The following is a 24540-nucleotide window of genomic DNA, read 5'->3' as shown; positions in this document are numbered from 1 at the left end:
AAACGAGCAGAAAAGGAGGAAATATAAACTTCTGTGAGTAAGCATGAAACAAAAGCAAATTGAAATTCTTCTCAGCGTGCGGGTTTTTCCTTCCATTTACACCAAAATCATTGTTCTTTGTTATATAAGAGAGCACTGGCGTAAGTAGATGTCTGGGCGTCCCTTGGTGTGTTGTGTGACACATCCAAAATTTCGGTTGGCAAAGTCCTTCGTGTACCAGCTGTCTCCGCCACCCGCGCGTACTGTTTGTTCCTTCGCGGTTGCCGTACGTCATTGTTGACAACAATCATGGCGTCCTCAATGTCACTTCTCGCTTTGGGACGTTTGTCTGCGCTCAATGCCGCTTCTAAAACGTTCCTGAATCCTATCAGGTAATTTCATATTCATTGTTTATCAGGTTTGTGTTCGCGCTTGATACTCAGAGCTGAGTTTGTTTAATTATTTAACTCCCAAGTCGACTAAAGCGCGGAGGCCGTGTGTCTGTTAGCTCGCCAACGTCAGAGCATGTTAATGAAAAAAGGAAAAACAAAAAAAAAAAAAAAAGGGGGGGGGGGGGGGGTGCACTTTATGCGGTATAATCGGCGAGTTTACATACTTAACAACGTCCCAGTCTGCACGCTTTGTCTTGAAATTCATTAGGCTTTTAAATAGTGTCCTCAAAGCACCTGCTGCCCAGCTAGTTGGCTAATGCTAGGGCTAGCTAGAAATTAATTTAAAAGCTAACACAATTAAACTGTGCTCATTGGTCTGCACAGCATGTGTAAAATACCAGACAGGGACAACTTTATTAAATAAGAGACTCAACCGACAGCTAAAAATACAGGAAACTGTAGGGAACCTGGAAACTAACAATTAGCATCAAAGTAATACACTGCTATTGGACACAGTGCTCTTCTTGAAATAACATGTTTACTTAAGATTTGCTCATTCTTAGTTCTCACACCCCAGCAATACAATCTAAAGAAAAGCTACCTGTGTTTGTAGCAGTGTTTTAAACAAACTGCCTGATGTTGGTCCCTGTGCTGCTCCAAAATGTTTCCCCCACTCTGAGCTTTTAAATTTTTATATTTCTAATTCTCCAAAGAGCTTTTACCATCCAGTTATCCACCACAGCAAAAGAGTTTTGAGGCACTTTAAAAGTGCTGTCTGAGGTCTAATGGTGTTTTACTTTAATAAACGATAGCTTACTGTCTCATTTCACAAGCTGAACGGGATGGGATGATTGCTTGCCTGGCAGGCATCAGCATCATCAGTATTGCTGGCCATACTGACACAACAATTATTAAATTCTGTTTTAAAATAGTAGTTTGGCTGTTGTCAGTGGTTTTGTTTGTTTTGCTGTTAGCTATTTGCCACATTCCTACAAGGAACTAACAAAAAGACCGGAGGCTGAGCTGAAGGTGGCAGAGATTTTTGTTGGGAGTGACCAGGATGGACAAGATTAGAAATATCAGAGGGACAGCTCAGGTTGAATGGTTTGGAGACAAAGTTAGAAAGGCAAGGCTGAGATGGGTTGGACATGTGCAGAGGAGGGATAGTGGCTGTATTGGGCAAAGTATGTTGAATATGGAGCTGCAAGGCAGGAGGAAAAGAGGAAGACCACAGAGAAGAGAAGAGGCCAAGTAATGTTTGTAAATGAGAACTGATTCTCAAAACATTTTACCTGGTAAAATAAAGGTTTAATAAATAAATAAATTTTAAAAACATTCATAGATGTGGTGAAGGAGGACATGCAGAGGATTGGTGTGACAGAGGAGGATGCTATCGATAGGGTGAGATGGAGGCAGATGATGCGCTGTGGTGACCCCTAAAGGAAACAGCTTAAGGAAGAAAAAGAAGAAATAAAAGTATTTTAGCTGTTCTTCACATTATTTTTTCACCATTTAGTCATAGCAGAACTGATGTTACACAACAGATAAAATTGGTCATTGTCATTGAGGAATACCATTGTATTTTCCAATAAGCCAATGATGCATCAACAAAGCAGATCTAATAATTTTACTTACAGTCCTCATAATCTGGATTTAATATAGGAAAAAAATTATTTAAAAAGCCACAATATTCACCTCAATATTGCCACTGATATCTCCAATCTCTTTGTACATTCTGTATAATGGCAATAAAGGCATTCTGTTCTTCTATTCTGTTCTATTCTAAGAGATACTGACAGAACAAAATGTTCTATTCTTAGAATGTTTTGTGTGTGTGTGTGTGTGTGTGTGTGTGTGTGTGTGTGTGTGTGTTTTTCTGTTTAACTGTGTGATCTCTGTGTGTGGGAAGGGAAATGGTTTTACATACAGAGCTGAGCACACAGTTAAACAGTCAGAGGTGAGATGGATGAGGTAAAAATAACTTTACATGAAAAAAAAAAACAGCCTTTCATGTTGCACAAAAGCTTCCAAAGTGTTAATCCATCTAAAACAATGGGAGAACTACTCTCAGAATTACATCATTCTTGTCTTTAAAGAAACTAAGAGACAGGAAGCATCACTGTTGTTTTAGCTACCTGCTCTTCATTTTCAATCCATTACTAATATGTTGTTTTGCTGAAACAATGTGCTGAAATTAGCAAAGCACTTTTCTCATCTCACTGTCATTAAATACACTTGTATATATAATACAAGTTTATGTACGTGTCTGCAGGTTTCCTCTGCACAGAAGATTTTTTTGGCACTCCCTAAAGAGTTTCTAGCCAGACCAAAAAGAAAGCCCCATTCTCAGTGTTGCACAAAATTGTCTTTTTGTTTAAAACCATTTTTGTTAATCTGGGTTTCATTTACTGAAGCATAATTTATGTTTTTAATTAAATGAACAGAAATCAAAGGGAAGTGCACAGATTTCTGTTAAAATAAAGCATAGGACTCATTGCTTTATCTGTTCATGGTGATTGTGTATACTGCCATGTGTAGTTACTCCCCAAAGCTCCTTCCATGCCAGGAAAGAGGGCAGGACCTCATTCAAGTGTAGGAACTGAGCAAATTACACCTGAACCACACTTGTTTCTTTCTTTATTTTTTTTTTTAAATCTCTGTTTTTATTGAAATATAAGACCTGACACGTAGTGGAAACTTAACATTTATTTGAAATAAATACAAAATTATGATTACATGGAATGTGCTGCTCTGTGATGGCACATTGCCGTTTTGTGATCGGACACGGCTGCACTTTGACAAAGAGCTTCACAGTCCTCGCCTGACAGTTGACCACAGCCAACATTAAGCACGTCCTGTCATTAGGATGAGAGTGAGAGTCTGCAGAGATTCACCAGACAGAACTAATAAGTGGTGGGGGGATTCCCTCCTTGTTGCTTCCTTTTCACTGTACCCCCACCCCACCGCCTCCTCCAAGATCGTCAGCGGCTCCAGAGCGTAACTTGTTTGTGTAATTTTCTTCTTTGTCACTTGTGCGCCTTTGGTGCTTTGCGTGTAATGACTATGTAATGATTTTTCAGGTCTACAAGCACATCAACATTGAGGCTGGCAGAGAAACCAGGACAAGACACGCAGCTTATTACAGTTGATGAGAAATTGGTAAGGATTCATCCCTGTTCAACGTGAGTCGTAGATTGGTGTTTGTCTGATCTGCTGTCTTCCAATTACTCTGCTAGAGAGAGAGAGAGAGAGAGAGAAAAACAGTTAAAAAACTTCCTAATCTGCTGCCAAAATGAACTTGTCCCAAACAGTAGGCTTTTGTAACAATGACAATTCAGATTACTCCTATCTTCACAATCCTCCTAGATTTTAAATGCCGAATCATTTTGGTTAACCGTTCCAAAAACGACAGTCTCCATTGCTTTTTAATACCCGTCAGTACAGTTGAAAGATGGGGACACTGTAGTGACATATTGCCTTAACATGTACAGGGTGTGTTGTGTCTCAGCTCCCATGTCAATACCTCCCCTGCCTGAGCATTTTCCCAGTTCATTAGTGACTGAATACTGTGAAATGTAAGTAACACAAATGATTTATTTTGCACTTTATGAAGTTTCACAGGTTTGACACTTCTTGAGGGATCTTTGCTTAGCATCAGCAATTAACAGCTATTGCATGATAGTTTTATTGGCCTCTCTTGGCATAACTATTTCATAACACTTGCTTTGTGTCTACTCTGTCAGTGGAAAATTAGAGCAGACAGGCCAGAGTAAGCTTGTTCGGTTGGTAACATATGCCCAACAAAATTATTTTGTCTGGACTTGTCGATTTCACCTACTCTGCCTTCATACAGTTGGTAAATTTTCAAAGTTGATGCAGCAGAACAGTAAATGTTTTCTGTGTCATACACTGACCCACAAACTAGGCAGTGTCTTGTCCTTGTAGTGCCTTGTAGTTGGTTTGAGCTGCTGAACACAGACAGAGAATACTGAAGTCACTAAAGACAGTTTATCAGGACTTTTCACAACTCTTTCTGCACCCACAAAAGGCTTCACGGAGTGGTGTTGGAGAATTATTGTGCTTCCAAAAAATGGCTATCGAGAAAGGGTTACCATTTTTATACCCACCTTGTGAGGACAATTGAGCCAGGTAGAATTTGATGTTTAAGCATACACACATGAAACTGGGTTACAGGGGGAAAAAATAGGTGATGTGTTTTAAATGCACTCCAGCAACTTCTTTGGGTTTGGAGTATTAGTCAGACAAATCAAGCAAATTCATCAGGGGTATCTTGGGCAAGGATTGAAGGCTGCTAAGTTTCAGTCTCGCTGGTTACACATGTACAAGACCAAGAAAAAGTTGTCTAACATTTACATAAAAATTCAGGTTTCTCAAATCTCCTATGGAGTAAGGGTTTTCTTTTTACAGGCCTAGTTTCTGACTTGCATAATGTTTATGAAAGTAATTTCAGAAATCTGACTTTCAGTGCGATTGTTTAAGTGCATTTAAAGATGGTGAATGATAAAATCCCTATGAAGCCCCACTTTTTTCTTTTACGTAGCATCTCTGACTTTTTTTTTTCCTGAGCTGTCTTTTGATGGGTTGATCAGATAATCTGTTTTTGGTGCACAGCGTTGCTCCAGAGGAACATTTTAGTTTGAATCAAGGCTCAGTTAGAGCAAAGCTAGTTTACTAGACAACAGTTACTTTACTGAATTAATTTGTCTAGTATGTAGTATAGCTCTGTTTCACTTAAGTCTTTTTAGCCTCTTTCAAGAAGTGTTGAACTACAGTCTAAATAGTGATAAGCAAGTATTTTAAGTGGTTAACAATGTACCAACTGTACAAAACAAAGACTGATCTTTGACCATTAATGCTTTGTCATAAAAAGACGATTGAGATCGAAGATTACGAAGAAAGAGGGAGTTTGGGGAGAATGTGGGAGTCTGTTGTGGACTTGTTTTGGGGTGGGGGAGCAGTATGGGCAGCGTCAGTGTGCTTTTGTCCAGACCAAAGCTGGCCATACTGGCAGACAAACCTTTGGCTGGGTGGAGTGTCTGTCTCTGTCCTCTCAGTAGGGGCCACAGAGAGGCACAGCAGAGGAGAGGAAAAAAAGGGCCTCTAAAAAATGTGGAGGGGTGGGGGGGTGAAAAAAAGAAACAAGCATGGAAAAAAGTTTGTGAGACACCCTGAGACTCACGAAAAAGACAGTGGCCACTTCAGTGTTGTCGGCAACAGAGGTTCCTTTGTAGCGTGCTGTTACTGGCGACGAGGGGAAAGTACTCTAATGTTCGCCCAGACAGGCCGAAAAGAGAGGCCCTCAGCTGTTTACAGTACAGTGGCCTCCGTCTCACGTGGTAGAGGGCATTGAGAGCACTCTCCCTTTTGGGCATTCAGCGTATGTCAGCACGCTAGTACTTCATCAGGCTGTCAATAAGTGTGAATTGCTTTCTGGTTTGACCAATCAAAGAAAGATCTCGATCCACTGAGAGGTTATACAGGGTTCGCATGCTGTCTCTCTCAACCAGCCGAGGAGAAAGTGGTGTGCTGCTCGTCGTGTAGTGAACATTTCTGAATAACCTCGTTCAGATGAGGTTGCATTTGGCCTGGGCAATGATATTTTGAATTCACTCCAAAAACTCTGCTTGAATGTTTGTCTGATACTCATTATCTTGTCCTTAGTTCTCGTGTGTCCAGAAAATGCAGACTTAACAGGAACATGGATCTCTACATTTTGTTTGGCCATCTCCGTTACAGACTAATTTAGAATCTCCTGCGGGTCAAAAATCAGGGAAAAGGACATTAATGTGATTTGAACTGCAGACAGAAAAATACTTTTTGGATAACTGATTAGTCATAGACAGCTTGTAATCTAAGTTTTTATCTTGACAGGGATATAAACACACAGACTGCATTTTTGAGTGTGTTTCACTTAAATTTCAACATTTCAACACTAATTTTTCAAGCAAAACTGACAATGTGACTATGTAAGTCAAGTAGCTTTGGGTTTTGAACTGCTGATCAGGCAAACAAACATTTTGATAATGCCACGTGAGGCTTTTAAAGAGTAAAAGAGGAACTGAATAAGAAATATGTTTGAGAATCTGGGTTCTTCCTAGCTTAGGATGGGCCTTTGGCTGGCATGTCAGTAAGCATGTATAATTAGGGCTACTTGATTTTTGGCAAAATTCTCAACTATTATGGTTGTTTACATTATAGACTTTGGAAAAATACAAATTTCTGAGCATAGCAAAAGTGCCCTTTTAACAATGGAACTGAAAACGAAATGTGAGTTTGGAAAGCACTTAAATATCAAACAAGAGCATCATCTTAAAACTATATTTGCTTTACTTTTGGCTTTAATAATCATTGGAAGCCATATTTGTAATTGAAATAGCATTTTGATATGTCGCACAAACCTGCATACAGTAAAGACGTGGCTTGGGAGTGGATTTTCCTTTTAGGGTTGCCTAAAACTACTTTGGGAGATGCCAAAAATTTGCCGGTTAGTCGTAGATCTCGACTGTTTTCGCGTTTTTTTTCCATATGTTTAAAGACTTAAATTTGACTTTTATGAGCGAAATTTCGGGGTCATTGGCTGATTTTCAGAAATGATGCCAAATAAAAGGACCTGCGTGATGGAGCACCAGTGCCCGTAGCTGTTCCCTGGAGCACCCATGCCGACCTGCTTTTGTTTGTAATTACTGTTTGATAAGCATGCTGGGCAGCTCCCAGTGTCCGACTGGCTGGCCACTGATACACAGCTTACACGGAATGTCTGCGACCGCAGTCAATTAGAGCCAGGCCTTTTTGCTGCTACTCTCTGGCCCTTTGAAGAAACAACTGTGGTTATAACCATAACAGCTGCTTCAATATGCAATACAATATCTCCCACTTATGCCTGAGTCTGCGAACAGAAAATCTACTCCTGCCTCAGCTGTGGCCAAGTGCGCTCCTCTGTCCACATAAAGGCAACACCATAATCTTAAAGCGCTTGTGAAGCCTTGTTATAGAGTTCTCTAAAGGCACTTGGGTTTTATGAGCCAGAGGAGGACAGTATTAGACTGCAGGGAGTTGAGTGAAAAGGAGGAAGAAAGACGGTGAGAGGAGAGCGTAGGTAGGCTCAGTGGATGCCTGGCATGTCAAGTTTTGCTAAGTTTTTGGTTTCTTTATTTATTTATTATAATTTTGAGAACAGCGTTTGCTTGGCAAGATGTGACATCACATTGGCCTAAAAAGATGTGGGATTCGATTGCGGTAATGTAGTTGAGTCTAAAAGCCTGTGCTGGTTGTTTCTAAAGACAGAAATTGAAATCAGATTGTAAGATCCTGTGGTTGAGACGCAGGATTTATTTCCTTGTCAAACTCTCTAATACAGAATAATTGTTTTGCAAGTGTCAAGTACCTTCAATCACCAAACCTCAAACAGTTTTTGTTTTGTTTTTTTACATTATGGGAACTGGAAAAAAACAAAAAAAAACAAACTCTGAATCCATTAAAATTAAAAAAAAAAAAAATTTAAAAACTAAACAGCTATTCTAGCTATGGGGACATTAAGCACCACACCAGTTTAAATCTGCAGTACATGCGTGAATGCTGTCTGTTGAGCCTCGGAGACAGAGTGACCTACAGTGGAGCAGACCACATTCACCCCCCCATCAACCCCCTTTTCACTCTCTCCCCTCCTCCTTTCCTCCTTCCTTTGCACATAGACACTTAAGTGTCTGTTTTGTCTGGTTGCCCTCTTATACAGCGCACTTGTGCAAAAAAAAAAAAAAAAATATCTCGGCTCAAGTTTGAAGTAGTGGCTGAGAGGATGTTGGTCTTTGATGAATGCCAGACAAGAGGCTTTATTATGTATCATCAACTAAATAGTATTCATTCATTAGCACTCTCTTCCATAGAGACTAACCCTCTGAAGAGGACTCCTCAGCTCCATCAGCACTGGGGAGTTTTAGGAAGTGTCCAACTGCTAAGTGTTGTGTTTGCAGACTGATGAAAAGAATTGCTGCTTCTGTTTGACAACACTTCCATTAATTCATTAGTTGTAAGCTACCAGCTCTTTTTGTAGTTTTGCAGGCTCTTTTAGCATTTATATAATCACAACACCAAACTGTATGCATTTTTTTTTAAATCAGACAAAATGAGACGCACCAAACAATTAACCAAATAAAAAAGTCACAGGCTTAATATACACTAGGAATATTAATATCACAAGAGGAAATAATGCTTACTATTGCTGCTGTCTTTCGCCTTTAAATTTTTTTTTTTTTTCCTCACAAAGTTGTGTCCAACAAACACTTTAAACCTCAAAAGATATTCACAGTGAGATTAATTTGAAATGTAGCGCGTCTTAGCTTGACATGTTCTCATAGTTTGGGTTTATTTATAAATTATTTATTATAAATGACATTTGAGATGCTCAGACAAACAAACAAGTGTGTCTGCATCCAAAATATTCATAAATGACCTCTGTCCTCTCTTTAGCAGTATGTGTAATGTGAACTACAAGATGACTCTCATATACCAGCTGCTTCTTGTTCTCCAACATTGAACCACTCCCACACATGAGCAAGCAGCATAATATTTGTTTCTATTAGAGATGCCCCCTGTGTCCAGTCAGTATTGGCACATTTTTTCCACTTCAAAGACGTCTGAAGGTGGAAACCAGCCGAGGCTGATGAGTGAGGCTCTTGGTCTGGGTGTGGGCTGGACAGTGGGGGGTTAAGGGTGATGTATTTGGGCTTTCAGCACTTGCTGACTCAACATGATTCAGCTTGGGTGACCTTTTGACCCCTCTGGGTGCCAAGTTATAGTTTTGGCATACAGGTGTACATGTTATGATGAGCAGTCCTAGTATCTATAAAAATGTGACAGTGACGCTTAGAAATGTTCTGCCAGAGCCAGTCATCCTTTGTTTGCTTGTTTGTCTGCTTTGCTTGGTTTACTGTACTAACAGGAGAATACACTGTGTACTTCAGCTGAGATTTGAAAACCTTTAACGAGCCATAAAAACAGGATGCCAGTAATAATGTTTAGGCAATATGAGCGGGCTGTTTTTGCAAATAGATTTTAACCAGTTAACCATAGCCAGGACAGGTGAAGTGAATAACACCAATTATCTCATTGCAGTGCAATCCTCTGCTGGGCAATCTTTGCTACTGGCATTCTTGTGGTTGCCCTCCAACTGTAGCAGCATCTCTGCTGACAAAACCTGTTCACGAGCAGATAGTTAAACATGACAAAAGTGTTGGCCTGGCCTCCAAACATACCAGAACCTTTTCTTCCTCAAATTTTAAAGGACACATTGCACACCATGCTGAAATATGCCAAGTTTTTGATTGACAGCTCTTTGGGAAGCAACTTGTTACTGCAAAAACACTATTTTATTCTTGTCGAACTGTGTATCTTTGGCATTTTTCATAGTGCATTAGGGCTGCAACGATTCGTCGACATAATCGATGATGTCGACTACAAAAACTAGTCGACGTGGAATTTTAATTGTTGACGAGTTCATTCTAAAACCCATCCATCCATTTGATTCCGCTTATCATGTGATTTTGTAACTGCAATACACTACAGGAAGATGTGGGGGCAGTATTGCCTCCATTGTCTGCTAATAACAATATTAATGAAGAAGAAAGTACCATGAACAACAGAAAGGTGGAGAAAATGAAAGGAAATGGAGACAGACTGTCAAAGGTGTGGGAGCATTTCACAGAAAACAAAAATAAAGCAGAGCAGAGCTTTCCTTCCACGGCAGCATCACTGCAATGCTGAGCGTTAAAGGCTCCTGGATGGGGACGTCTTAGAGAGTTAATACGTCGTAGATACCTGTTAGTGTTTGTACAGTAATGTTTCTGTTAGTTTACCTGTCGGAAACAAGGTCTCACGGATGATGTTTGCTAAGCAGCACCATTTCAGTTATGTTAGCTAACGAGTGAAGGAGTAGCTATGTTGGCTCCTATTTTTTTTCTTGCATTAATATTAGCATTCATAATTAATAGTAAACCTCTTCATGAAACTGAATCATATGTAAACTTTTCAGGTTTTGGACGGGAAAAAATCTTTTTGATTTAATTTGAAGCCTTGTTTGAGCTTTTGGACAGAGCCATTTTTATTTACTTGTTTGCACATATTTTCATTTAAAAATAAAAATATGCATTGTCCTTTAATATGCATTGTTTATTTGATATTTATTATGAGGTCACAATGTTAAAAATACATTTGATTAGTTTCAAACTTGTTTTTTTTGGGGGGGGGGGGGGGTCAGTATTTAATCATGAGAAGAAACAACAAGGTGATGTTAACAGGTGGGCAGGCTTGAAGAAGAAGAAGAAGAAAGAGAAACAGCCTTATTGTCCCACAGAGGGGAAATTTGGGTGTAAACAGCAGCCGCAGTTATTATAAATATAAATAAAGATATAATAATTCACACTATTAAGAGAAGAATATATATAAAATCAACAAACAATTTAACCTTAATACTACTAATAATAACACTATATACAGTAAGATTGAAGTAAGATGAAATATCCATCCATCCATCCATCCATCTATCCTTCTCTTCCACTTATCCGGGGCCGGGTCGCGGGGGCAGGAGCCTAAGCAGAGAAGCCCAGGCTTCCCTCTCCCCAGCCACCTCCTCCAGCTCATCCGGAGGGACCCCAAAGCGTTCCCAGGCCACCCGAGAGATATAATCTCTCCAGCGTGTCCTGGGTCTACCACGGGGCCTCCTCCCGGTGGGACATGCCCGGAACACCTCACCCAAGAGGCGGCCAGGAGGCGTCCTAATCAGATGCCCGAGCCACCTCAACTGGCTCCTTCGATGTGGAGGAGCAGCGACTCCAACACCCACAGGAAACGAATCCGACTTATTACCGGCTATACAAACCAAGCTCTCACTGCAGTTGTACAGAGATTGAATGGCCTGCAACAACGGGCCAGACACCCCATACTCCTGCAGGACCTCCCAAAGGATACCCCGAGGGACACGGTCGAATGCCTTCTCCAAGTCCACAAAGCACATGTAGACTGGTTGGGCAAACTCCCACACACACTCGAATATCCTTGAGAGGATAAAGAGCTGGTCCAGTGTTCCGCGATCAGGACGAAAACCGCATTGTTCCTCCTGAATCCGAGGTTCGACTAACGGACGCACCCTCCTTTCCAGCACCCTGGCATAGACCTTACTGGGGAGGCTGAGGAGTGTGATCCCCCGAAAGTTGGAGCACACCCTCCGGTCTCCCTTCTTAAAGATGGGACCACCACCCCGGTCTGCCAATCCAATGGCACTGCCCCAGATCTCCACGCGATTTTGCAGAGGCGTGTCAGCCAAGACAGCCCTACAACATCCAGAGCCTTCAGGAACTCAGGGCAAATCTTGTCCACCCCAGGGGCCCTGCCATCAAGGAGTTGTTTAACTGCCTCAGTGACCTCACCCCCAGTGATGTCTAAGTCATCTCCCTCGTCCCCAGACTCTGCTTCCACTACAGAAGGCGTGTCAGTGGGATTCAGGAGGTCCTCGAAGTATTCCTTCCACCGTCCGACTATAGCCTCAGTTGAAGTCAGCAGCACCCCACCCGCACTATAAACCGTGTGAGTGGAGCACTGCTTTCCCCTCCTGAGTCGCCTGACGGTTTGCCAGAATTGCTTCGATGCCGTCCGAAAGTCTTTTTCCATAGCCTCACCGAACTCCTCCCACACCCGAGTTTTTGCTTCGGCCACTGCCCGAGCTGCATTCCGCTTGGCCTGCCGATACCTGTCAGCTGCCTCCGGAGTCCCACAGGCTAACCAAGCCCGATAGGACTCTTTCTTCAGCTTGATAGCTCCCTTCATCTCCGGTGACCACCATCTGGTTTGGGGGTTACCACCACAACAGGCACCAACCACCTTGCAGCCACAGCTCTGAGCAGCAGCCTCAACAGATTTAAATAATCATTGACTAATTGAAAAAATAATTGACAGATTAGTCGACTACCAAATAATCTTTAGGTGCAGTGCTATAGTGAAGTGTCATTTCATAACTGAATCTAAGAAGCGAGCACAAATTATGTTTTTTGTGACAGGCTTCTCGTTCCAAAGATAAAGTTTAAAGATACAATTTAAAATTAGTTCTTTGCTAAGTTTTCTCTTAACACACACACAATAATCAGGCCCCATCCTATATGTCACCTCTTTGCACTTCACTCTCTGACTGCTGGCTTACTTGTGGTTCCTAAGGTATTTAAAAGTAAAATGGGAGGCAGAGCCTTCAGCTTTCAGGCCCCTCTTCTGTGGAACCAGCTTACAGTTTGGATTCGGGAGACAGACACCCTTCTCTACTTTAAGATTAGGCTTAAAACTTTCCTTCTTGATAAAGCTTATAGTTAGGGCTGGATCAAGTGACCCTGAAACCATCCCTTAGCTACACTGCAATAGGCCTAGGCTGCTGGGGGCTTCCCGTGATGCACTGAGTATTTCTTCTTCACTCACCTCTTTTCAGTCTCTTTGCGTTTATACTCCACTCTGCATTTAATCATTAGTTATGATTAATCTCTGTCTCTCTTCAAAAGCATGTCTTTTGCCCTGTCTCTCCCCTCTCCCCCAACCGGTCGTGGCAGAAGACTGCCCCTCCTGAGCCTGGCTCTGCTGGAGGTTTCTTCCTGTTAAAGGAGTTTTTGTTCCCACTGTCACCAAGTGCTTGCTCTGATTGAATCATCTGATTGTTGAGGGTTTCTCTGTATTATTGTAGGGGCTTTCTCTTACAATATAAAGTGCCTTGAAGCAACTGTTGTTGTGATTTGGCGCTACATAATAAAACTGAATTATGTGTAGATGGAACACTAATTTATCCTATGAGTTAGGTGCCTTTTTTTTTTTTTTTGAATGATTCTTAGGTCCGTGTTAAGTGGCTTGACAAAAAAAAAATCTCTGAAAATGTCAACAACAAGAACTGAATGTGAGTGAAAAAGGAGCCAGTGTCTAAAGGAAACTTTGAAGACCTTCAGAAAGGCTGCAGAACGATTGCTTTAAACAAAATGACAAGATCTCGATCGTTGGAAGCAAAATATAAAGAAAAGAGTACTGTATATACCAGCCAAAGTGCACCGAATCACATTTGACCGCGTTCATGTTGATTAGTTTATATATGAGCTGAACTGAAACATGCCTGGCTTTTAATCCCCTTTTTAAACCCTATTTTCAAGCAACAGTGGTAATGATGACCTAATATGAGACATTAGCAAAGTTAGCAGCTTTTGTCTTAAAACAATAACTTACAACTGTAGCGCTGTGGTGGTCAGATAAGGCCACAGATGCCACTGGGCTCACACTATGGTTGAAACCCTGAAGTCAATAATGGTCCCGTTGTACCCGTCCTGTACCCACGTTGTCTCACCCCTTTGGTTAATTGGAGTGCTGATCCTTCTCATAACTAATACCGAGTCATCCTGGATAACATCAAGGACAGATGTGAATTCCTTTTTAAGTATTATTTCATGTTTAAATCATTTTTTTAGGGAGTATCTGGGGATTAAGTGAAAGAAGAACAGGGGCAATTAGTTCACTGAGTGATTAAACAGAAGGGTCATTTTATGCACATGTTTTCAGTCTTTGCCAAAGCTGGGCACTTCCAGTTGAAGAACTGTTCATTGTGTTTCCAAGCAGTAGATATTTTCATCAAAATGGAATTAGATGAATAAAAAAATTTATGATTTATATTGTTTTACTTGGACATTTTCTCAAACACTCTTCCCAACTGATATCAGTTTTCTTTTTCTTTTTTCTTATTGGCAAACCTCTTTTTGGGGTAAACTACATTTGATCTCTCTCATTCCCCTTTCAGAAATGCAATCTATACCACAAAAATCCTTAAAGCCTTTATTTATTTGGATTAGATCTGCAGATAATATCAGAAATAATATGAAAAACACATTTTATGTCACAGAGCAGGCAAAACTGCCTTTGTATAAACTGTGGGAAATGAACTGCAGGAAGTGTGGACATTCACCTGCAAATCATCCGAAGCTGACACGATGTGTTAAACAATATGAGAAGAGTGCAGGCTGGAAGAACCTTACAGAAACAGACATCCACACCCGGCATCTTGACTTCTTCAGCAATTAAAATAGGCCAGTCTTTGTCTTCATCGGCGACTGGTTTCTATATTGGTGAACAACTGAGCCAACTTGAAGATGGGTTTGAGAATAGGGGCTGCCAGAGTCAAAGAGAAGCACGGGTGAGTTTGGCGCAGCAATAGCAGTTCTGGCAAGTCAATTTACAGCCGCCTTGAATATAGATATTAAATGCATGCAACACACATCCCTTGTGTACTAGTTTTGAAGGTGAACTCTGTGTTTCTTGAAGATAAAATAATTCACACCATAATAATTCTCCAGCATTATTAAGTACTGCCTGCTTAAATTATGCACTGCTATGAAGCTTGCTGACATATGATAAACCTTCAAACTCTGTTATTCAAACTGGACTTCCAGCTGCACATTTCGTTCTGTTTTCCTCCTTCCAACATGAACTAATCATAACTGACCAAAGGAGGAGATGAATTGAACTGGAAATCAGACCGCTAGATTCCTATGTCAAGAAGATGGAACATCGCAGCACTTCATATTAAAATATCCAATTTTATTGCTCGCAAGCTACAGTGTAGCTTATTTAACACAGGCAAGATTTTTACAAAGATCCTGATGATATAGATTTTGAGAAATCTGTCTTTTGGCCTGTAGATCACTTGTCTCAACCATTCATCCAATCCGTGTCAGACTTGGTGGGACCCGATGAGTGCATTTTCAAGTTTGAGGTCACTCTGATCTAAAACTCACACTTCTCACAAAGGCAGCTGGACATTTATTTATGCGTTATCTTTGGTTTCCTGTGATATATGACTTCATTCACTCATGTTGCGTGGATGAGCAGTTCCCGAGAAAGCTGCAACCCAAAGCTGTGGTTTGAACAGACAGACGTGCACATGTGTAGTGAATGTATCCTTAAAGGTGGCCTCATTTCAAATGATTAATGGTTGCCTGCATCTAACAATTCAAGGGGACATCAGTAAATTGTAGCTACATAAGTAACCTTTGAACAGAGACTGCACTCATTAATATAAATAATTAATTTCAAAATATTTGATTCGGTTGGCATTTAGGCATGTACCCCCCCGTAAAACTGTATTCTTTATCCTTTTCTTTCTTTGCTATCTCACTGTTTCCTATCGTTTTTCCCCATATTTAAGCAGACTGAGATTCTGTCTTGTTTACAACCAAAAATTTCCATCCCAGTCCTCAGTTGGAGAATTAGGGGTGCTGCTTTCAGCATTCTGGTGGGCCCAGTGGCCCCACAGCGACAAGCCCCTGTGCTCTTTATTTGGCACGTAGCCTGGAGGTGTCAGAAAATATCGGACACGCTTTCACGTGACGGAGACTTTGCCAGCCGTTACCCCCCCCCCCCCTTTGTTAAGCCCTGCATTCTGTCTGCCCAGCCAGGTATTGTAGGGCCCCGCTAAGGCCCTGTGAATAGTGGTCAAACTTGATAGTTTCTCATTTCGCTTCCTGTACGTGGCAGAAGAAAAAGTGCCAACCGTGTTGGGTTTTCCTTTTGTGATGGTCCTCTCTAGTCTTCCTGGGAACACACCACATTCCAACCACAAATCATTCCTTTTGTGAATCTGGGTATTGTGGGTGAGCTTGTTATGCCAATAACCCTCCAAGCTTCAGTGTAATGCATGCAAATATCATAGAAGTCTAGACTTTTATTTTTGCAAACAGTGCCAAATAACAAAGCCAAAGGTTTTCATTGATTTGGCAGAGCATTTGTTTTGACACATTCTTCCTCATTCTCATCCTCATCTACACCTAAGATGTGATTTAGGGTGTGTTACATCTGGAGAAATGTTTGCATCAGTTTACCAAATATGGGCCTCTGTTGTCATGCAGGTTTCATCTACATACATGTAACTGGCCTGCTTAGGTTGTAATTTCTAATGCGTCTCAGAGAGGGACCTTTATTTCTCTCTGCCCCAGAACTGCAAATGTTATAAAACTCAACTCAAAAAATGCTTTTTGTAAAAGATTGAATTTTCCCCCCAATCCCAAATGTGTCCAAAACACTCGGGAAGCTTTTATCTCTCCTTTAGAATAGAGAGATCTTAGAAACATCGCCCATTGGAAATAAAACATTACAACTTGCTGCAGGCCACATTTTAAAGCATTTTTGATTACCTGCTGAAAAAAAAACCCCCCCTTGCATCCCATTTTGTTGCTGTTTAACACCATCTTGTGTGTTATTGTGTCATGAACCATTACCCCCTCTGGGTGAAGAGAACATGTTTTCTTCCTCTTTGTGAACAGAAGGAATTGTCGGGTTAAGTAGATAGGGCAGCCGGAAATAATTACCAGGCACTTGTGACGTTCACCCCCCTCTTCTTTTTGTTCGTCTTTTCCCTTTCATTTAACGATCTTTTCAATGCGCAGATCTTGTTTTTGATTGCATGGCAACAGTGTTTCGCTGAAACAAGCAGTAGTTAGCAGTTGGACTTGTAATTTACCAGGCTTAAATACCCGTTGGAAGCTCCTTTGCCAAAGGGAAGGCAGGCTTTTTGTGTGGAGTTCATGCAAAATGACCCACTTTGTACAAATCAACTGGCAGATGACAGACAATGATGAAAATTTGATTCTTTGAAGTTGTAATGGCCATTGAAATGTGTAAAATTCTTGTATTGAAAGGAGAGCTCCCTGGAAAGCCCTCAGTCTTGGGTGGCTGCTGCCTGCGTGCTGGGAGGTTCGTCTGTGTTTGTCGCCGACTTCCCATTGCTTGTTTGCTAATTCCCTCAAGAATTGGACCAGATTTTTGATAGGCACTCCAAGGGGCATTTAGCACGCCCACAGGCCCCTCCTCCTCCAATTGTCACGCTGGCCTACTTTATGAAGGTCTGCAACAAATCAAGTGTTAGGAATGAATTTCATAGAAGGCTATTATATTTCTCATTTTCCTTTTTGTTCTCTGACTCCAGAATTGACCTTTTCACACAGAGTATGTACGCCTGATGAGCAGTACCACCACAGTCATGTGAAGTACTTTTTTGTTGTAATTCCATTGCAATGTATTCATGAAAAATTTAATCCAAGAGATATTCGTTATATTTACAAGTAACTGCAACTTTTTTGTATGCTTTCCGTTAATGTCCAATGTGCAGAAATGCTAATAAAAACATAAACACATGCAAACACATGCAAGAACCACGAAAAACAAAAAGTTAAAAATAGACAATAAATAGAAAGAATAGAACCCCATCCTGCATTAGTCATAGGAAGACACCTTGATTTGTGTGTTCATATTAATTAAAAAAAAGAAAAAAAAACTAAACATTTTATTTAACTGTTTACTGTATACACACATTACTTAGATCTGTTTTTGTAGTATTGGCATAAAAGACAAAAATAAAAATAGTAATGGTGCAAAAGCCAGATTCATAACTTTAATTCATCTTCGTGTATCACATCCATTGAATCTTTTTTTAAAGTCTCCTTTGTTTCTAGTTATTTACATGTGAAGTACTTAATTTGAAAAGAGATAAAAATCACAGTAACTTCAAGGCAGTTCAGTTATAGTAACATTACACAAGATGAAATATAAGCAATACAATCTTTAAAAACAACTAAAAAAAACTATTACAAACTTGTTTCCCTGTTAGGATTATGTTGGAATGATGGCTTCATTTTCTAGTGCTCTGATTGGTCAGTTGTCAGGCTGTGATCAGGTTAGCTGTACAATGCCATGATGCTATAAATCAGTGAAAAGTGAGGCAGCTTTGTGATGCAGGACAGCCTGACATAAGTCCAAAAACATCTTTCTAATTTTCTAATGTCTGCTTCCAGGTTCATTTTATTTTTGCTGTAATGTTGCTAACACTAAAATGGTACACGCATGTAAATATGACTCCCTAAAAATATACAGACCGGTTCAGGCAGGTTAAAGCTGAGGAGAGATTCATGCGTAGTTGTTCGCACTTGTGCTGGCAGTAACAAAATTACAACCCAAACTTAAGCTTGTTTTACAGCACCTATAAAAAGTGTTCACTCCTCAGATTTTTTTTCTTTAAATGTTTTATTGTTCTTTGACATCAAAGATGTATTGACACCCTTTTTGCACCTCAATATTTAATAGTGGAAATAAATCTAATAGGTTGATGTGAAGCACAGAAATATAAAACATAAAGCATTTGATTACATAAGTAACTTTTATAGCCATCAAGCTCTTTCTGACCACTATTCCTCTGACACATCTGCAGGCTAACATCTAACGTCCTTTCCTTAGAAGAAAAAAAACAAAAACACATGTTTTGCATGAAGTCCTAATCTCTGCAGGGAGAGAAAAAGACATGATTAACCAAATCAGAGTCAGAATAGTTCGTGTGGGTTGCTGGCAACCAAAACCACATTTTTTTTGTTTTTGTTTTTGTTTTTTAAACATATGGTACCATAAATGAAAAGCTTTGACTGTGATGTCAAACTCTCTTCTAGCTTCCTCATTTTGCCTCTTCAAAAACTCAGAAATTATATTTGAAAATATCTATCTTTTTCCGCTTATCCTTCCCAGGGCCACGGGGGCTGGAGCCTATCCCAGCTATTTGGAAATATTATTTATTAATTTCTTGTATATCTGTAATCACCGATGTTTTAGGCCTCAGTCACACAGGCCCAGAGACTGGTTGGTGACTGCTGGGCAGCCACTTGAACTGGGGGAAAAATGTATATTCCCTGAATGGTTGTGAGTGGTTGCTGGCAGTCATTGTGAAACTGATCGCTAAAGCCTTAGTCATGAAGCCCTGGAGACTGGTCAGTGACCCCCTGTTAACCACCAGTTGCTATGGAAAAATGTGTATTGAGTATGAGTTTGCTTGCTGTTGCTAGGTGAAATTGGTCATAAGAGCTACACGGTGCTGCACAGAGAACCTCCAACTCACCAAATACTTGCTAAGCATCTGAAACTGTGACGACTGCAAGACACACCGGAAGCGCAGAACGTTTGCCTTCAAATTAAAAGTTGCACCTTTTGAGATATGTTGGCTTCAGCACTAAGGCGCACAACTTTTAATGTGAAGGCACACATTCTGCATTTCCAGTTTGTGTCCACACTGTTCACCACTGCTAGGGGGTTAATTAGCAAGTGTTCGCAGACACGTTGTCGTGCAATCTGCTAGCAACCAGAGCAATCATGAGGAGGTTTTGGTGCCGAATCCTCTTTGTGACCAATTTCACAGCCAGCAACCTCCATCATTCAGTCACCAACTGGTCAAGGAATAACACACTTAATGACTGCAGTTGCCAGGGGTTCGTTGACTGGTCTCTATGCCTGTGTGACTGAGGCCTTATGTTTTTTTTTGTTTTTTTTTTTTAGATCATTAACAAAGGTGCAGATCAGTAGTTGGAACTGGGCTGAGCACCATCAGTAACCAGTGTGACCAGCGTTGAGGTCATATGTAGTAATAATAATTGTCGTTACTTATTTAATACCTTTAGAAAGTATTTCACGGCACGATTTAAACTGTCGTACAAATACCCGGACTAATCAAGAGGAAATGCTCAACACCTTTCATTGGACAACTTTTCCTTTACTCTGTGCAATACTGCAAGCTTCACAGCCTGTGTCACCTTTTAAAAATCAGGCTTTGGTTGCTTCATTGGGGGCCCCATACTCTTATGTTGACATCAGCCTGCGATCAGGGGTCTTGTGCTGCTAGCTTTGTGTTAGATTTGATGTTGTCTTTGCAGCAGTGTATAGGTCTCTGCTCTCTGCACAGTTTGCACATTACTGTCACATTGTTCTCTCGTGCAATTAATTTGAAGTAATGTGCATATCGCCACCTCTCAAAAGTTGTACACCACTTTTCTGTTTTTAGGTCAGGGAGTTATTACACAAGCCTGCATGAAAAGGAACCTTTGACAGCTTGTTGTCACGCTCTTTGTGATGGTAAATGTAAAAACAAAAAAACTTAGGGGACACAAGTAGGGGACAACGTGTTACATCAGTCGTAGCATTGGATAGTAACATGATGAAAAATGAAGCCAAATTTGAAGCATTTTACAGGTTCAGCTTTTTATCCTGGTGTTTTGTTGTCTTATTTACTTTGTTAAAGTTCATTGTGTTTAATTTCTGTGTCCTTCAGGACATCACCACTGTGACAGGCGTCCCAGAGGAGCACATCAAAACTCGTAAGGTTCACATCTTTGTGCCAGCCAGGACAGCCATGCAGTCCGGAGCGAACAGCACCAAAAAGTGGAAGATGGATTTTGACACTAGAGAGCGCTGGGAGAACCCACTGATGGGCTGGGCCTCAACGTAAGAACCTCCCGCCTTCACCAGCTGATCCCTGCAGCACATAAACTGATGTTATATTACTTCATGGTGTTTTACAACCATCTTTCTTTGGAACCTCTTTGCACAGTTGTTGAATTTGAGGTTATAATGCGTAACATTTCTGACTCTTGTTGTGTTTTAGGGCTGATCCCTTATCCAACATGGTGCTGTCATTCTCCTCCAAGGAAGACGCAGTAGCCTTTGCAGAGAAAAATGGTAAAGATTTTTTCAACCTTTAATTCAGTCAGAAAACATGTAACAATATCGCTGTTATAATATTTTGTCATTTTTAATCAGAAACTAATGAAGTAAAGTCCTTCCAGAAATGAGCCTCACCACTCATTAGCCCTCCTTGAAATTCTTAAATTCATTTTAAGTGGTTCCTGATACATTAAAAAGAAAAGAAAAAAAATCCATATATAGAGTCACCAAATATCCAAATTTTATTTCTCTTGTTGCTGGCTGCAACAGCATCTACTATCAACAGTGGAATGAGCAGACTGGACAGGCAGCAGTTCATATTTTATGTAAACAGTTTTGAAGCTCATTTCCTCGGCTCTGGATCAGATGATGAGTTTGAATCTTGTAGCCTTTTCCTGTGGTTTGGGTTCTTTTCACGTGGAGAAAACACCAAATGAACTAAAATGCATCAAACCAACCATGTGAGAATGTTCAGGCTGATGTGTCAGTGGGTGACTGCGGCTCATCTGCTGATCGGATGGTTGGTGGTTGGATGCCAAAGTATCCTTGGGGAACATGCTGAACCCCGAGTTGCTCGTGATGCATCCATCAGTGTGAATGTTCATTAGAAGGCACTTAGACAAACGGGCGTGCTTTGAGTGGTCAGGTAGAGTAGAAAAGCACTTTATAAGAACCAGATTCTTGAAGTTAATCTCTTTTAGCATAGACAGTATTCTCAGTTGACTTTTTTTTTTTTGGCCACAGCGGCTTTTTGTCACTAGTAAAGGGAAACAGGAAATGGGGAAAGATACAGGGGAAGACATGTGGGCAAACTGGCGACAGGCCGGGACTCGAACCCGCGCTGCCCGGACCGTGGCATATGCATGTGTTTGCTTGCTCCACCACTGAGCTGCCCTCAGTTGACCTTTTTAACCAAGCACTCTCATCAGGTAATGATGATAGTGGTAATCCAAGCACCTGTCAAAATAGCAGATAACAAAGTGAAGGTCTCATAACAACTAATAAAACAGGAGAACACTCTTAATGGGCCAGCCCACCTCATTAGACAGTCGACCACAGGCCTGTTTTAGTAAACCAGAATGAGGTGGTTTTCTGTGCGGCATTAGTCAAGTTCACTTTGACTCAGAACTGAACCATCTGGGAAAGTTTGTTGAAACCAAGCAAAGGAAACGGACTTACTCTGTTTATTGCACCAAAGCGATTAGAGCCGTTCTGACTACACACAGCCTGTTGGTTTCTACAAAACACCTCATTGTGGTTGGAGCTCGTCCAAAGGGAACATGCGTGATGTTCTCACCCCCGTCTCTTTACTCTGTTTTCCCTCAGGTTGGAGCTACGACGTAACAGAGAAGAGGACCTCAAAGCCACGGGTGAAATCCTACGGAGCAAACTTCTCCTGGGACAAGAGGACCCGGAGGTCTGCCAAGTAAACTGAAGACACCCACCTGCTTTGGTGGCCTGACCTGCAGCAGACCTGTATCATTCGTGTTAATAAATACATAATTATATGAGTATACCAAACATTTGGGTCATTATCGCTTTTTTCTTCAAACTTTCACCTCACTATTAATTGGGTAGTCCACCCAATTAATGAAGTTTTTGTTCTCCGAGTCGAGCTGTGCGCAGCAAAACAAAGAGGAACATATTATTACAATCAGAACCTGTTTAAAAACAGGGATAAATACGTCTGTAGGCCAAAAGCAGTGACATTTTTCCTACGTGAGTGTTTGTTTCCATCCGGTTACCCTGATTGTTTCGGTGTTTGGAGAGCTGCACAACTGGAATTCAAATAGGACCTTGCAACATCTGTGTGAAATCACCAAGTCTTTTACAATCCAAAGCCAAGAAAATGTTAACCTTCATCATCTGTTTAATGAGACCAGCAACATTCATTTTGATTTTGATTTCACAACAGTAATCCACATAAAATTAGAGCTGGAACAGATTCCATTCAGCATTAAAATATATTACTGATCGATTGGTCTGTAAAATGTCAAATTTAATCAAATTTCTCAAAATTTTTTAAAGGTCAACGTGCTAGAACCTCTCCAAATATTCATTTTATAGGTGACAAATGAAAAGCTGCAAATCCTAACAAGGTCTTGGCAACAGACTTCACATCACAGTCCATCTTATGAAAAACAGAAATCACAAAACCAGATTTCAGATGCTGCAGAAAATAAGACTTGTAATATTAATTAGATGTGAACGTGTCTTACATGAATCCCACACTCTCTTCCTTTCCTAGTTTTAATGGTCTTTAAATGCTATTTGCCTGAAAGCCAAATAACTCAACGAGCCAGTAAAGCTATGCTAGTCTCACTGCTGAGAACTTTAGTCATAAATTCCCTAAAATGCCCAGCTATTTACACTTGGCAGTGTGGTTGATGCCCGCACTTGTAGTTGCTCTTTGTGTTCAGTAAACAGTGGTGTTACTTTGCGCCAAGTCCCCAACCTGCGTGACTGCACTGATATTCACACACCAATCATGGGCGCCTAATTGGTATAGACCTTCGTTAATTAACGCACTGCATTGCAAATCTTTCACAGCCTTGCGCTAGCTATTTATTTTGTTCTGTCACTCGGCACATCAAAAATGCCGATCTGATATGAGCGTAATGGTCCATCTGAAGAGCAGGGCATGAATGACAGCATGTGTTGCTTTTCCCCTTTGAAATCCCCTCAGAGAAGCAGCGGGGAAAAAACGTTCTTGGCACAACTTTGTACCATAAAAGTTGAAAGCATTCCTCTAGTCTTGGCCTATAAGCACAATAAATTATGTGAAATGAGAAGGGCAGCACAGTGGCATTGTTCGAGACCATCGCTTCAATGCAAACAAAAGTGATACAACAGCTCTCATCAGTCCATCCATAAACGTGCACTTGCAGTCTTTTAGCAGCCACAAAAACAGTGTTACTCGTAACCTTGTTTGCAGGGGCAGCACAATTGTTACGATGGTTTGCCTGATTTCTAATGACACCTTAATCTGTTCCTGCTGTCAGCCCAGTGAATAAAGATTGAAGTCTTTATGGTTGTGGTGCTCACAGCATTAAAAAAAAATGATCAGACACAGACTGTGTATAAAAGAGGGACAAACCCACTATAAATTCACCTTTCAAACCTCAATTTTAACCTCAACCATCTTGGGTTGTGGCCTTGGAGACAGACCTGACCATATTTGGACAGGAGGGTACCGTGATAAGGAAGTAGCTAATGCGTGCAACTTGGAGGGCAATGAAAATCCATAAATTTCAGTCACCAAAACTGGAGCACAGACATTTTAGACAGGTGGTTGGTGCAATCAACCACAAAGCAAGCTGCTGTAAAATACTATCTTCTCTCACTCACATCACAGAGCCACTGACACCAGTCTGAAACTTAGGCCATAGTACACAGTATATACACTCACTGGCAGCATTGTTCGGTACACCTGTTCAACTGCTCGTTAACCCAAATATCTAATCAGCAAATCAGAAGGCAGAAACGCGGCATTTAGGCAGGCGGACAGGTCAGAGAAGAACAGCCAGATTGCTTGGAGCAGATAGAACAGAGAACAGTAACTTAAAAAGAAAACTTGTTACAACCAGGGTGTGCAGAAGAGCATCTCTGAATATAT

The 24540-nt window shown here is 40.9% G+C and overlaps 1 protein-coding gene across 1 annotated transcript; it reads left to right on the top strand.

Annotated features, from left to right (window-relative positions):
- The first annotated feature begins 228 nt into the window (after nt 1-228).
- On the top strand, nt 229-22445 carry ndufs4 (NADH:ubiquinone oxidoreductase subunit S4). The gene is made up of 5 exons (XM_030737819.1): nt 229-371; nt 3452-3530; nt 20533-20705; nt 20866-20939; nt 22251-22445. Exons 1-5 carry the CDS (start codon nt 289-291, stop codon nt 22352-22354), a joined length of 513 nt encoding a protein of 170 aa, XP_030593679.1. The 5' UTR covers nt 229-288; the 3' UTR covers nt 22355-22445.
- The last annotated feature ends 2095 nt before the right edge of the window (nt 22446-24540 follow it).

This window comes from Archocentrus centrarchus, chromosome 9 (assembly GCF_007364275.1).
Source record: "Archocentrus centrarchus isolate MPI-CPG fArcCen1 chromosome 9, fArcCen1, whole genome shotgun sequence".
Lineage (NCBI taxonomy): Eukaryota > Metazoa > Chordata > Actinopteri > Cichliformes > Cichlidae > Archocentrus > Archocentrus centrarchus.
This window is presented reverse-complemented; position numbering and strand designations above follow the sequence as displayed.